The 14,330-nt window shown below is 40.3% G+C and overlaps 1 protein-coding gene across 8 annotated transcripts in view; it reads left to right on the top strand.

Moving 5' to 3' along the window:
- The window catches only part of EBF2 (EBF transcription factor 2), a 258,315-nt gene that overhangs the window by 224,909 nt on the left and 19,076 nt on the right, over positions 1-14,330 (top strand). For 6 of the 8 annotated variants that reach the window (XM_081960763.1, XM_081960766.1, XM_081960767.1 and 3 more), the window contains 5 exons: positions 5,235-5,323; positions 6,670-6,735; positions 7,455-7,511; positions 7,952-8,129; positions 12,267-12,452. In XM_081960763.1, coding sequence (XP_081816889.1) covers positions 5,235-5,323; positions 6,670-6,735; positions 7,455-7,511; positions 7,952-8,129; positions 12,267-12,452 — 576 coding nt within the window. The remainder of the gene's footprint in view (positions 1-5,234; positions 5,324-6,669; positions 6,736-7,454; positions 7,512-7,951; positions 8,130-12,266; positions 12,453-14,330) is intronic. The other 2 variants (XM_081960768.1, XM_081960765.1) reach the window with 1 other exon arrangement.

Raw genomic sequence — 14,330 nt, 5'->3', positions numbered from 1 at the left:
ACCATTATTATAGATAACCTTTGACTTACAACAGTTCGTTTAGTGACTATTCAAAGTTACAGCATCACTGAAAAAAGTGACTTATGACTGTTTTTCACACTTACCACCATTACAGCATTCCCATTGTCAAAGTTCTGACAAATGAGCCCAAGCAAACCAGAACTCCGAGACTCAGATGTTTCTCAAAGAACGTCTTTATTGGGCAGATCATATTGGCACGATCAAATGTAAAACCAACTATGAATATTTCCCATGGTTTCAGTACACCATATATTTTGGAGTACAAGATGCACATTTTTCCCTCAAAGAAGAGGCTGAAAATCTGGGTCGAATACAGCATTTTTTGCCTCCCTTCACCAAAATGGCTGTGCATAGCCTTATGAGGCTTTCAGAGAGCTCCTGGGGGCTGGGGAGGGCAGAAATAAGCAAAACACGGCCCGTTTCCCCCCCCCCAGCCCCAGCAGCACTCTATAACCCTCCAAAAGGCTATGCATGCAAATTTTTTGGACAAAAATCGGGCCCATTTTTGTGAAAAAATGGCTTGTATTTTGCTCATTTTTGGGCCCCCACCCCCTCAGGAGCACTTTGCAAGACCCCCCAAGGCTATTCATGCCTTTAAAAAAATGGGCCCTTTTTGGGAGGTTTGCAGAGTGCAAAAGCTTTTTTTTTTCCTTTTGGAAAGCTTTTTAACTGATTGATGAGATTACATTGATCAAGTGCTGTGTCAGCAGAAACAAAGTCTTAGGTGCTGCAGATTGTCAGCGATTTCCTTCTCCAGCACATGGATAAATACATCTGGAAACATCTACCTACCTACTCTCTCTCTCTTCCTCCCTACCTACTGTATTTCTCCCTCTCCCCCTCTCTTTATCCCTCTTATCTACCTACCCACCTACTCTCTCTCTCTCCCTACCTATCTACTGTATTTCTCTCTCTCTTTCTATTTCTCTCTCCCTATCCCTCTACCTACCTACTTACTGTATTTCTCTCTCTCTCTCTCTCTCTCTTTCTCTCTCTCTCTCTCTCCTTTTATCTACCTACCTACCTATCTACCTAACTAACTACTCTCTCTCTCCCTACCTACATACTGTATTTCTCTCTCTTTCTCTCCCTCTCTATCCCTCTATCTACCCACCTAGTTTTTTAAAAATTTGCTTCTTCAAAACCTTGGTGCGTCTTATACTACGGTGCATTTTATACTCCGGTGCGTCTTATACTCCAAAATACGGTACTTAAAATCATAAATGATCCCCTCCCAAAGTGTCACAGGTCACATAGTCCAATTAGGTTCATTGGTGGAATCCCTAGGAATTCCACTCCATTCTCCACACCTGTGGAGATGACCTTGGTTCCCACGAGACAGAGCGATGTTGTGTCTGGCAGTGCATTCCAGCCTCCCCCTCCCCCATTCTGTGTGGAAACTGAGAACCAGCAAAACGGCTTCTGCCAGGTTCGGTTTGAAGTTGACACCCATGGTCACATGGTGACAATTAAGATGCTTGGCAACTGAGTCATATTTATGACAGTTGCAGTGTCCCGGGGTCATGTGATCTCCTTTTGCAACCTTCTGACAAGCGAAGTCAATGGGGAAGCCAGATTCACTTAATACCCATGTTAGTAACTTAACAATTGCAGCGATCCACTTTAACAACTGTGGCAAGGAAGGTCATAAAACGGGCAAGGCTCACTGAACAAATGTCCTACTTAGCAACAGAAATTTTGGGCTCAATTATGGTCGAGGTCTACCTGTATTGATCTGCATGGCCAAGGTAAAAAGGGATCCTTAATCCCAAACTGTTAGCATTTTAAAATAAAATAAAATAAAATAAAAACCCGAACTAGTGGATTTGGATTTATTGGATTTATATGCTGCCCTTCTCCCAAGGACTCAGGGCGGCGTACAGCATTAAAAAACACATAGTACAAAAGTTAAAAGGAAATTAGAAACAGTCCCAAAAACAAACCCAATTTATATAACACTCACATTTTAAAAATTAAATAAAATTAACAGGCCAGGCCGGCTTGCTGGAAAAGCCAACTTTTTAGGGCGCGTCGGAAGGACCGGAGGTCAGGGATTATGCGAAGCTCCGGGGGCAGCTCATTCCAGAGGGTCTTAGAAACAGCTCTCATCTATATTACTGTTTTAGAAAAGCCCAAAAGCTAGAATTTTAAGATATTTAAAAATTAAATGCTTATAATTCTAAACCTAGTCTTCCAGGTTACCACCATGAAATAAGTCCATATTTAAGGTGAAATGAATCCATATTTAAGATAGCCTTCTTCAAAATTAATATTAAGTAGTAGTCAGATTTTATCCCTGTGTTACAAACTTGAATATTCCCATTAGATATTCTTGGTTAAGTATGAGCATTTAGATCATTGGGTTTTCTTTTCTTTTCCTTTTTTTTTAAAGTTCTCCAATTTATAATCCCTGTAGCTTGATCCAAGACATGTAACTTACTTCAACTATTAGGCTCGGAACGAACAAGAGAAATGGCAGATAGTGATATATAAGATCTCAAGAGGCTTCTGACAAATTCTCACGATTATTGGCACAATTTCTCTGCTCTGCTCCCAGAAGGGAAATAGATTCTATGGCAGTTGAAATGTGTATTATTAAACTTCTTAAGCGATCCAGAATGTTTCCCAATAGGCATTGAATTCTTTTTCTAAGTATAGCAAAGTTGACATTCTTAGGTCTAAGTCTTTCCCATTCAACCCCCATTTGATTCCATCCAACAATCTTTAAACTGGCCTATCATTATTCCATTAAAATAAATCAAAATCCATGTCACCAGAGCCTATTATGGCTACGTAGGGTACTTCCATTCTGTTCTGCTAAAGACAGCCAGATGGGAAAATCCGAGGCCAGATAAAAAGCTGAATTGGCACCAGGTTTAACTTCACATTCCAACAAAGCAAAGTTGCAATGCTAAAGGGTTTTTGCTCACTATGCTATGACCATTTCCAGTTTGCACCTCCTGGAACTCTATTTTTTATTATTTTCTATTTCTTTTTTGGGGAGTTCTCTGAATTGCAAGATGCTGATTAAAAGAAGATAAGCCATCTTTTAATTATGAAAGTTAACATTATCAGAATGTTTGCAGCTGAAAACAATGCCATTGTGTGATATGTATCTTTTGCAAAAAAAAAAATCATAAATCCACAATTAACTACCAATTTACACTTAAAAAAAAAAGAAAATCAGATGAATGGAGAAATGCCGTGGAATAGATTTCCAAAAAACGTCTAAAAACTAATATGGGTCAGAAACGGTTGGGCATTCGCTTTGGCCAAGTACCCCCTCATGGCCCTATTAATGGCAGGCAGATGATTGCAAAATGTCTGCCATTTTGAATTTATCTTACTGACCTGATGAACTAACGAAGAAGGGAGCAAGATGGACATTTTAAAGGGGCAAATTACCTACTATTTGGATAAACACAGATTTTCCTTGAGTTGAGTTCTTCTCCTGATGACTCCATGGATTCTTTTTGGGGTTTTCTGGGAAGCTGTAACTAAATTGTTTTGCCTCCTTTTGAAATGCTTGTCCAACTTCCCATCTACTCTACAATGCTGAGATCCCTAATAGTCTTTTGGCAGCCATCTTTGGAGATGCCATTATAATTGGTTCTATTCAACTTAAACTATGAATTTTTAGGAGACCTCTTGAGAAATATAGGTGTGGACCATTTTATTGATGAGCGAGTGCAGAGGTTGTTCTCTAAATAAATGCATGTGCACTCCATGCAAAATATAATGATCTTATCACCCTTGCCTAAACCATTTTGCAAGGGATTTTTTTTTTTGGCTTTTCTCTGACTTCATTTTTTTTCTGTCCAAAACCACATCTGTAGTTGTATTGATCATCAAGGTACCAATTGATTGAAAGAAAAGTAAAACCAGTGATCTTCTCCAGGATTTGCCCTTCACTGGGTAGACCTCTACATTAGACCCTTTTGACACATCAAGTGCAAGAAGAATTAGAGAAGAAGTTCTACATTGCAAGATAACGTAGTTCCTTTTGGATGACCAAGATGGTTCTTTAAGGGTTATTCATTGCTAGGCAGCAATACTGTAAGCCCAAACTATCTTAATTGTCTAAGAGATCTGTTTTATCATTTCTTGCTCAGAAAAAGTTGATAATTGATTTGATTGATTCAATTTGATTGATTTGATTTGTTAAGGCTGCCCAATTAGAAAAAGTTGGTCAATTTACAATATATCCAATTAGAATCTTGACCTGTCCCCAGAATGTCAGTTCTTTTAAGTATACCAGACTTGATATATCCAAAATTATGAACTCCAATACACATTTTATTAAAAAGTTACAATAAAAGAATCTTGCAAGTCTGAATACTTGAAAGGGAGTGTCAGGTCTCTTACCCCTTTGAGGAAGTCTAGACAGCAAAGCAAAATCTCCAAAACTAATTCTATCTTTATTGTAAAGTTACAGTAACATGATCTTGCAAGCCTGAAGGCGCTTCTCTCCACCCTGGCTTTAACTTTCCAGATATCTGAGTCCTTCTGAGATGCTTTGGACTTTGATTTCTCTTACCAAACTATTGCCTAGGCTGTGGTTCTTCCTTGTATCACCCAAGGTTAGGGTTATTAAAAGTGTCATATGCTTTTTAAAACTAAGTTTCTGTCTCAGACTAAAATTTATTTTATCTTGATTGTCTTGATTGTGATTCATCCTCTTTTTTCTCAGGGTTATTTCTACTTCCCATTTCACAGAAGCTGACTGGTAAAAATACATGTAAGGTGGCAGTGATGGGCATAATGGGAAGCACCCATTACTGTTGACACAATTACATTTTGAACCATCTGCAAGTTCCAGATGGCTTATAAGGGCAGCCCCATGCAAAACACATTGCCATAGTCCAATTGTGAGGTGCCTAGGGTGTGAATGAGCATCTGAAGGGCTTCCCTGTTGAAGAATGGGTCCCTACTGTGCACAAGATAAACCTGTGCAAATTTTCTTCTGGCCATAGGTGTACCTGCTCTTTGAGCAATAGCTGTCACAAATGTTGAAAAGCTTATTTTCTCTCTCCCTCTTGATTACTTAGCTTCTATTATCCATTCCTTCATATGCGTGCAACATTAATTATTGGTTTTTTTCCATTATTCTTTTTCTTTTTTTCCCCAGTGCAAAATAATTTTCAACTTTGGGGTTTTTTTCCCTTCCCCTACAAAAATTTCACTTGTTCCTCTTTTTCCACCCTCTTTTTCAGCTTTAAATGAGCCAACCATAGATTATGGTTTCCAAAGACTCCAGAAGGTCATCCCAAGACATCCAGGTGATCCAGAACGACTAGCAAAGGTAAAGATCCCTTCCTCGCCTCTTGACTTCACTCACATGACAAGATAAAAGATAAATGGCTGCCTTGGTCTGGCCTTCTGAACCACAAATCTACTTCCCACATTTTATTCTACCGTTGTTTGCCCAACCCTGATCTGTGTAGCCAGTTTAGGCCCAATACAGGTAATCCTCGACTTATAACCACAACTGACCCCAACATTTCTGTTGTTAAGTGAGACATTTGTTTAGTGAATTTTGTCCCCGTTTCATGACCTTTCTTGCCACAATTGTTAAGTGAATCTCTGCAGTTGTTAAGTTAGTAACATAGTTGTTAAGTGAATCTGTCTTCTCCATTGACCTTTCTTATCAATGGAGAAGCCACGCTGGGCATAACAACCCAATTGCAAGCCAGATTGCAGTGGAACACTGCAACCATCGTAAATATGTGTCTGTTGCCAAGCATCTGTATTTTGATCACGTGGCTGTGGGGATGCTGCAAAGTGTCAAAAATGGCTCACGAGTCATTTTTTCCAGTGCCGTTATCACTTCAAAAGGTCACTGAACAAATGGTTCTCAATCAAGAGCTGCCTGTACAGTGTATGTCAGCCCCTCCATATCGTATGCTCAGTATAGGGTGAGTTTGTTTATTTATTAAACACATTTCTGTGTTGCCACAATCTAAAGAGACACTCGGTGGCTCGGACAGAACAGATACAGGTTGAAACATCCAGGATAGGAAAAACAGCAACTCTAAACTCAATAAAAATAAAAGGCGCACAACGTGCAAAATAAAACTGAATAAAATAAATGAAAATAAAGATGAAAGAATTGAGTACATCATGGTTGACTCTAGGCCAGGGGTGTCCAAACTTGAGAACTTTAAGACTTGTGGACTTCAACTCCCAGAATTCCCCAGTCAGCATGGCTGGCTGGGGAATTCTGGGAGTTGAAGTCCACAAGTCTTAAAGTTCCCAAGTTTGGACACCCCTGCTCTAGGCGGACTTATGATATGAGCTAATGGATTGGTTTAGTTTAACATGGTGTTTTTGTAAACCATGCTTTATGGCTTAACATGTTCAGAGCATGATTGAATTAAGGGAGCCCGGTTAAGTTTGTTCTTCCCACTATTTGTTTTTGTGACGAAAAGCTACTGGGAGCGCAAAAACAGAATGGTGAGATATGAATTACTAATAAATAATAATAATTTTTAAAAAGACTAGTGTTTTTTTTTTTTAAAAAAAAGACATTAGCATTTGTTCTGTTTGATTTCAAGGTCTGTTGTGTTTCACACTGTGCTTGCCTAGCTTTTACCGCCACATTTTTCAATGCATGACGCATCCTTGGTTGTCCTTCTTTTCTGCTTGCAGGAGATGCTGTTGAAGCGAGCAGCCGACCTGGTTGAAGCACTGTATGGGACACCACATAACAATCAGGTTAGAGCTCCTCTCTTTTTTTATCCCGTGGATGTGTAAAGAAGGCGTTGTGTTAGCAGCGTCTCCCGAGCCACCTTTTCACCTGACCTACTTGAGTGGAACTGATGAGGCTTAATGCTCCATTAAGACTCCTCTACAGTCCTACTGGGGAGGTCTTTCTCATTGTGGTACAGAATTTATCTGCCGTTTCAGTCCAATAATCCATTCCGAGGAGACAATTTCTCCTTCCTCCAATCTCCGTTTGCAGAGGATGGGCATACAACCCATCCTCCTCCATCATCCTGTCTGATGAAATTTCTAGTGTGCAGTTAGCCTTCTCTATTGGATGATTTTATTACTGCGGAATAATTTTGGTTTCTACAGAAACTTCTAAAAAGTTTTACAAACATTTTTAAAAGCTTGTAATTTTGGAGATCTTCCTTTAGCCCATTCTTTATTTCTTTGCCTTCAATCTACCAGTTTTTCTAGCCCTCCTTTACTATGATATTTATTCCTTCTTCCCATTCCCTCCCTCCCATTCAGTGCCCTCCCAAAACAGGGACAGATAACACCTGTTAGAGTTCTCAAGTGTCAGGATCCAGAGGGCTTTTTAGGTCATTATGTTTCGCAGCTTTAGGACCCACAGATGGCTCACTTGGGCTCTAGGTGAGGATTGAGTAGTATTTTTTCCTACATTTCTCATCAGAGTGACTTTATTTATTTATATTTCATGTTTCTAGACCCTTCATCTCCCTCAAAGAGAGCTATTTCAGATGTCAAAAGTTGATGGAGTTGAGGCAAGTGAGGGGGGTACCCCTTTTTTCTCTTTCTGGCATCTCCTCCTTTATCTTCCTTTCTCTTTCCTTCTGATGCCCTTTTATTCTGTTAATCTTCCACTGCACAGAGAGGCCAAACAGAAAGGAACAGTTTACTCTTCACAGTATGAACTCTTTGAGGAAGAGGACTTTTAAACTAGCCAGTTAGCCAAGTATAATTTGCCGGAGAGCCTATTTGGAACGAAACCTTAGGAATTAGAAATAACAACAGCAGTAGCAGCAGACCTGATCTTGGTATTTTCTTACACATCTTATCTGGTCCCTCTTCATCTCAAGACACATGTTTGCTGAACATCTGGGGAGGATTTTTTTTCTTCTTCTTCTTTTAATTTGTAAAGCAAACCAGTCCAACTGGAATAAAATTTATGCTGATTTTTGTCCTTCTTGTTTGCTTGTTTCAGGACATTATTCTGAAGCGAGCTGCTGATATTGCGGAAGCTCTCTACAGTGTCCCAAGAAATCCAGGTCAGATCCCTGCTTTGTCCAGCTCTCCTGCTCACAGTGCCATGATGGGCATCAACTCCTACGGCAGCCAGTTGGGAGTCAGCATCTCTGAGTCCACACAAGGGAATAATCAAGGTAAAACGCTGAACTGAAAGGTACACAATGGATGAAGGTTTTGCTTCAAGAAAATTATGGCCAGAAATTGGGAAACATTGGTCATGGCTTAATCCTGGTGTAGTCCTTATTACCATACTTTTCGGACTATAAGACGCACCAGAGTATAAGGCGTGCCAAGATTTTGAAGAGGAAAACATGAAAAAAAAAAGTTGCTGGCCTCTGTGCATCTAGATTTTGCCCTCCCCAGCCCCCAGGAGCACTCTGCAGGCCTCCCAAACCCTCTATGCATCCAATTTTTACGAAAAACAGGCTAATGTTTTGCTAAAAACAGGCCCGTTTTTGGCCTCCCAAATGGAGGCCCCCTATGCATCCTGTTTTTTCTCTCCCCAGCCCCCAGGAGCACTCTGCAGGGCTCCCAAACTCTCTCTGTGCCCTGTTTTTGCCAAAAACAAGCCCATTTTGGGCAAAAATTGGACATATGGAATGGGGTTTCAGGAGGCCAAAAATGGCCATATTTGGTGTATAAGATGCACTGACATTTCCACCCTCTTTTGGGGGAGGATGTGTGTCTTATACTGCGAAACGTATGGTAATTACCAAGGCCACCATAATAACATATTGTTTTCTTTATTTATTAGAAAAATCTCTGCTTTCAATATTGTCCATGCCATCCTGTTCTCTTTTTAATTTTCTTCTAAAATATTGTCCATCCGTAACCTTAACCATCCCTATAGTTCATATGTGCATGTAGTATAAATCCATTTCTCTCTCTTACAATTTTCAAACAGTTCACCTTTAAAATCCATCCTTTGTGGGGGAAAAAAAAGAATTGACCATGAATTTCTACCGAAACCCTCGAGAAGGAGCAGCCTTGACCACTATTTGCAGCAAATCCCATGTTAAACTTAAAAATATTAAAAACACAAGTGTGCTAATTTTTTCCAGATCTTGAAACAACACCCTTTCACATTCTTTCAACATGCAGATCTGATTGGTGAAATGTACATATGTTGTCAAACAAAGTGAAATACTTGTCAACTAGTGGAACTTGCTTAAGGGTGAGAGGCTGCAACAGATCTTTAGAGAGGACCTTATGTTTTATCCTGCAAAACTGTATTTGTGAAGTTAGTAGCACACTTATTTGGCTTTTTACTTTCAAATGAAAACCTTTAGTCTTGCAATTAATCATCTGAGGACTCTGATCTTAGAGAGAAATGAAAAACTATACAGAATTAAAGAAGATTTTAAATAGATCTATAAAATCCTGAAAGAAGCGTCCTTGGTGCTCTCTGAACGTGCTTGTTTTCTTGCATACTATGCAATGCTTGACAATAATAATTTTACCAATAGAAGAAAATATTTGTAGCTCAGGGTTGAATTGGTGCTAGCTGAGCTTCATTGTTTGCTTGCAGATATTTTATTACCCAACTAGGTAACATTGTCAGTTTTAAAAATGCATACCTATGTGGCTATGTACACACAAAATAGAATAGAAGATTCCTAATATTTAATAAAGCAGATGTTTGGAGTAGGAATATCAGTGAAGCAGCTTAGAAGAGGTAACTTTCTAAAGATAAACTTTTATTTTCCATTTCTCTACTTGACAAAACTTGAACTAGAGGCTCTAGACCAGTGTTTCTCAAAGTGGTCCGTACCGCCCCCTTGGGGGGCGTTAAAGAAGTGCAAGGGGGCGGTAGGAAGTTCCGCCTTACATGGGGGCGTTGAACGTACAGAAGGGGGCGTTGAGCAAATTCTATTTATTACTTGTTCTGTGACTAGGCGGACTCACACAGCAGTCATTGGGCGCGGCACGCGGGCAAACCTGCAACACTGATCGTTGCTGTTGGAAACATGGCTTTCATACGAGCGAATGTGCACTTCCTTAGTCAGTCTTGGGTCTAACATTGCGTCCCCAGTAGCGCAAGGAATAGAAAATTCAATAAAATCCCATAGAATGCTGATCAAATTTCTATGGTATCCTATTCAAATTTCTATGGCTGTGCTACTGGGGGTCTAGTGTTTGCCGCGCGCAGTGACTGCTGTGTGAGTCAGCCTCCTTTCACTGCACCAGGAATGAAGGCTTCCCCAGTAGCACAAGGAATAGAAATTTCAATACAATCTCATAGAAAGGTGATCAAATTTCTACGGTATTCTATTTAAATTTCTATGGCTGTGCTGTTGGGGTTACTGGGTCTTCTTCCTTAGAGTTTAGGCGTCCTTGGCACATCTGACGAGCGAAAATGCCAGTTTCGGATACGTCCTTCCCTTCTGTCTGAACAGCCAATCACGTTACAGATCGTCATTTGTGTGTCAGACGTCGGAGATGCCCAGTAATTTATTTACATGTAATACATTTTGCAATTTAATACATTTTGTATATTATACAATTAAAAATCTTTAGGGGGCGGTGGCAAATCAAATTGTGTCTTAAGGGGGCGATGGTTAAAAAAAGTTTGAGAAACACTGCTCTAGAGGGAGGTTATTTGGTGTAAGCTTAAGTAAGACTTCCCAATAGTAGAACCTATTTGACTATCAAACAATTTGTTCTCGACTTGGTGAGTTTGCCTCTTTTCTTTCATGATTGGGCAATCATCTAACAAGATGACAGCCTACATTATAAATCTTGGACTGGAAAGAGAGCTGGACTAGATGATAACAAAACTCCCCAAATCTTTTTCAACACTGGAATTCTATATTTCACTTCATAAGCTGAATTGTTTGTTATTGTTCAGTCAGTAAGTCGCATCTGACTGTTCGTGACCTCTTGGACCACAACAGACCAGGCCCTCCTGTCCTTCACTGTCTGCTGGAGTTCACCCAAACTCATGTTCTTTGTGTCAATCAGAGGACTGTCTATCCTCTGCCATTCCCTTCTCTTCTTGTCTTCCATCTTTCCCAACCTCGGCGTCTTTTCCAATGAAGAGTCCTCTCTTCTCATTTGGTGACCAAAGTATTTGAACTTGAGCCTCAGTCTTTCCAAAGGACAGCCAGGGTCGATTTCCTTAAGCTGAACTAATATTATGCCAAATTTCACCTTTCAGTTTCTTTCCCAGTGGAAAATGAGGTCTTTTTCTACCGTTATCTACATTTTTGAATGCGTATTTGTTTCCCTTCCTTTTTGACGCAGTTGTACGGCATATTGCTTTGAAGGAGCCAGAAAATGATCCTGATGGGTTGTTTTCTTTTATGTATTTTGCGATTGCTCTAAAGCCTCCCTCACCATTCTCACTTCCAAACCGAAAACCCCAGGAAAGAAGTTCCTTCTTGAGATCTTTCTCTGGGACTGAACTGAAGTGTGAGGAACCAAGGAAACTGCAGACTGCTGGAAGGAGGATTGTATAATTTTTAAAAAATGTAGCAGTCACACACACTTCTCGGCCATCTGGTAACTCAATAAGAATGCCGTAGTCCACCCTTGAGGATTAAACTGAAATTCTTTTCTCCTTTGGAAAAGAGTGAAAGTAAAACCTCACGTTCTGTTGAGATCGACGAACCTAGGAGAATGGGTTTTTTTTTTTCATCATTATTTAGGGTTCTGATTCCAGGGAAAATGTTATTTCATTGTACGCTTGGGCATTTTTTCATGCTATTTTTCCTCTCTACAACTTTTTTTTTTTTGCATTTTTTAAAATCTAAAACATTAATGTTCAAACTCCCCCCAAAAAGGGGGAGCGGGGGAAGGAAAGGAAATATAAAAGTGAAACTAGACACAAAGAGAAAATAATGCGTCTAAAAAAAGGAAAAAGAAAACAAGCATATACATAAATTGTTCCCCTAATAATTGAATAATGATAAATATATTTCAAAAAATAATAATCCCCTCCTTGCGAAGCAGGCATACAATTTATAAATTTCTAGAACACTGTTTACCCAAAGTATTTGGCCTGACATTGATCCACTATATAGGGGGAAAAAAACACAGTTCACAGATAAAATCAACAGCAAAATTAAACTACTGTTTGGTTCTGTTCAGATTTGCTTTATTTTAATGCTTTATTTTTAATGTTTAATTTTTGTGCTGATCCATGACCATAATAAAGATTGAATGAAAGAATGAATCTATTCATGATCCAGATAACTGAAGAGCGCCTGTCTAAGAGGGACCATCCTGTTATCCTGACTGATAGACACGCGGTGAATGTTTATTTCTTGCAGGCTACATCCGCAACACAAGCAGCATATCCCCACGAGGTTATTCCTCCAGCACGACCCCTCAGCAGTCTAATTACAGCACCCCCAGTAACAGCATGAATGGCTACAGCAATGTCCCCATGTCCAACCTGGCTGTTCCCAGTTCACCTGGATTTATTAACGGTTCTCCCACAGGATCGCCCTATGGCTGTGAGTAGTTTCCTTCTCTTCTCTTCCTCCAGCTCCACCTGACCTTGGGGTTGGCTTACGTTAAGAGGCAAATGCTGATTTCCTTTCTTTGGGTCGTCTGCCAGAAGGTGCCTCAACTTTGTAATCAGACAATTAAGCCCCAAACATTTCTGCAGAGCAAGCTTTGCAAGAACACAGGATTGCTTTTGCCAACTGTTTGTGGTTCTCTGTCACAAATGTATTAGGTGGCTCTGTCTCTCTTGAACTTTAGCTCTTGGTATCCTTCAACACCAGCAGCTGGGAATCTAATACCCCATCAAAATCCATAACTTCTGTCTGCCCTGATCTCTGTGTTTTGTTCTGATCTCCAGTGCCAAGAGTAGCCCACAAGCAGACCCAAGCTCCACGTTGGCCACAAGTTGATTTTATTATTATTAACCTTTAATTATAACAAACTTTCAAATATTTTTAGACTTGTGGACTTCAACTCCCAGAATTCCACAGCCAGGCAAGCTCAGTTCCGATTTAAAACGACAGCATTTGTTTTTCTCCTTTGCGAAATAAGTTTCCTTTTTTCATTTTCTTTTTCTTCTCCCTTCCCCTCCTTCCTCTCTCTCTCCCTTCCTCCCCCTCTCTCAAACACACACACACACACACACACACACACACACACACACACACACAGAAGTTGGATTGGACTATCTCTCCTACCCACTTCCCTCTCTCACTCACTCTCAAACAAACACACACACACAGAAAAAAAAGTTGGATTGGATATCTTTTCCAGTGGCTTGAAAGCAGCTCCTCTGCCATCCCCCCCATTCCCCTGCTGCCTTCCCCAAACACCTCCACCACTGCAAATGCAGCCTGCTGTCTGGGTGGGAAATGCCTGGAATGCAATAAAGCCCACCCACTCACCTCCTGCTGGCAGGCTGGGGTGAGAGGAGAGGCAGAGAAGCCAGAGGAGAGCCGATCCAAGCCTTCCAAAAGAAAGAGGCTGGGGGAAAGTGTGTGTGCTACAGCATGGCTCTTTGCCTGGCTTCCGTGGATGACTCTGCTTAACTGTTAAAAAAAAGGCCTCTAAAAAAGTGCCCTCTATTATGAGGCAAGAGAACTGCGTGCCTCACCTACATCAGGAATTTTTAGGCTTTTAACCCTTGCTTAACTCTGCTCGAGTGATCATAAAACACCTAAAGTCAGACTAGAGGAGGCATGCAGTTCTCCTGCCTCATAGTAGAGGGCGCTTTTTAGAGGCTTTTTTTTAACAGTTAAGCAGAGTCATCCACGGTGAGGCAGCAACTAGCTCAGCTTTTTCCTTTTACATTTTTTTTCTTTTCATGTTGAGAGCGGTGAGGCTGTGCCTCACTTGCCTCACCTGACTGCACGTCACTGCTCCATTATCAGAAATAACCATCAGCAGTTGTTCTTAAATTATTGTCTCCTTTAATACAAAAGGAATCAGTGTGCAGTTAATGTATTAGATAGATATGGTTGGATGTTGTTCTTTTCATGTCCACAATGCCTTGGGCTTAGTAGTGGTGGCCCCCTTACAGGAAAGCTGTTCTCAGCTTTCTTCTCAGAAAGCCACAGTTCCAAGAGAGATCATCAAAAAAGAAGAAGACCTTCCAAAGTCCTTTATCCAAAGGCCCTGGTGTGTGTGTGTGTGTGTGGGGGTGTATTTTCAATCCTTCATTTATCTTCTTAGTATATGATCAGTTTATGAAAGATAAGTCCCTTAAAAACATCTTTCCCATGCTGATATGTATGTTTTAAGGATAGTCCAAAATAACTTTCATTGTTCTATGAAAAGCAGTTCTTCCCTCTTTTAAATTTTTACGGAGGGCTCAGCTGCAAATGAATTCCAGGTCCTTTTTTGCTTCTTGGAGATAGTAGAGTAGA

Source organism: Natrix helvetica (genome assembly GCF_964273705.1).
Source record: "Natrix helvetica genome assembly, chromosome: 8".
Classification (NCBI taxonomy): Eukaryota; Metazoa; Chordata; class Lepidosauria; order Squamata; family Natricidae; genus Natrix; species Natrix helvetica.
Note: the sequence above shows the minus strand (reverse complement) of the source record. Positions and strands in the feature narration are given on the sequence as shown.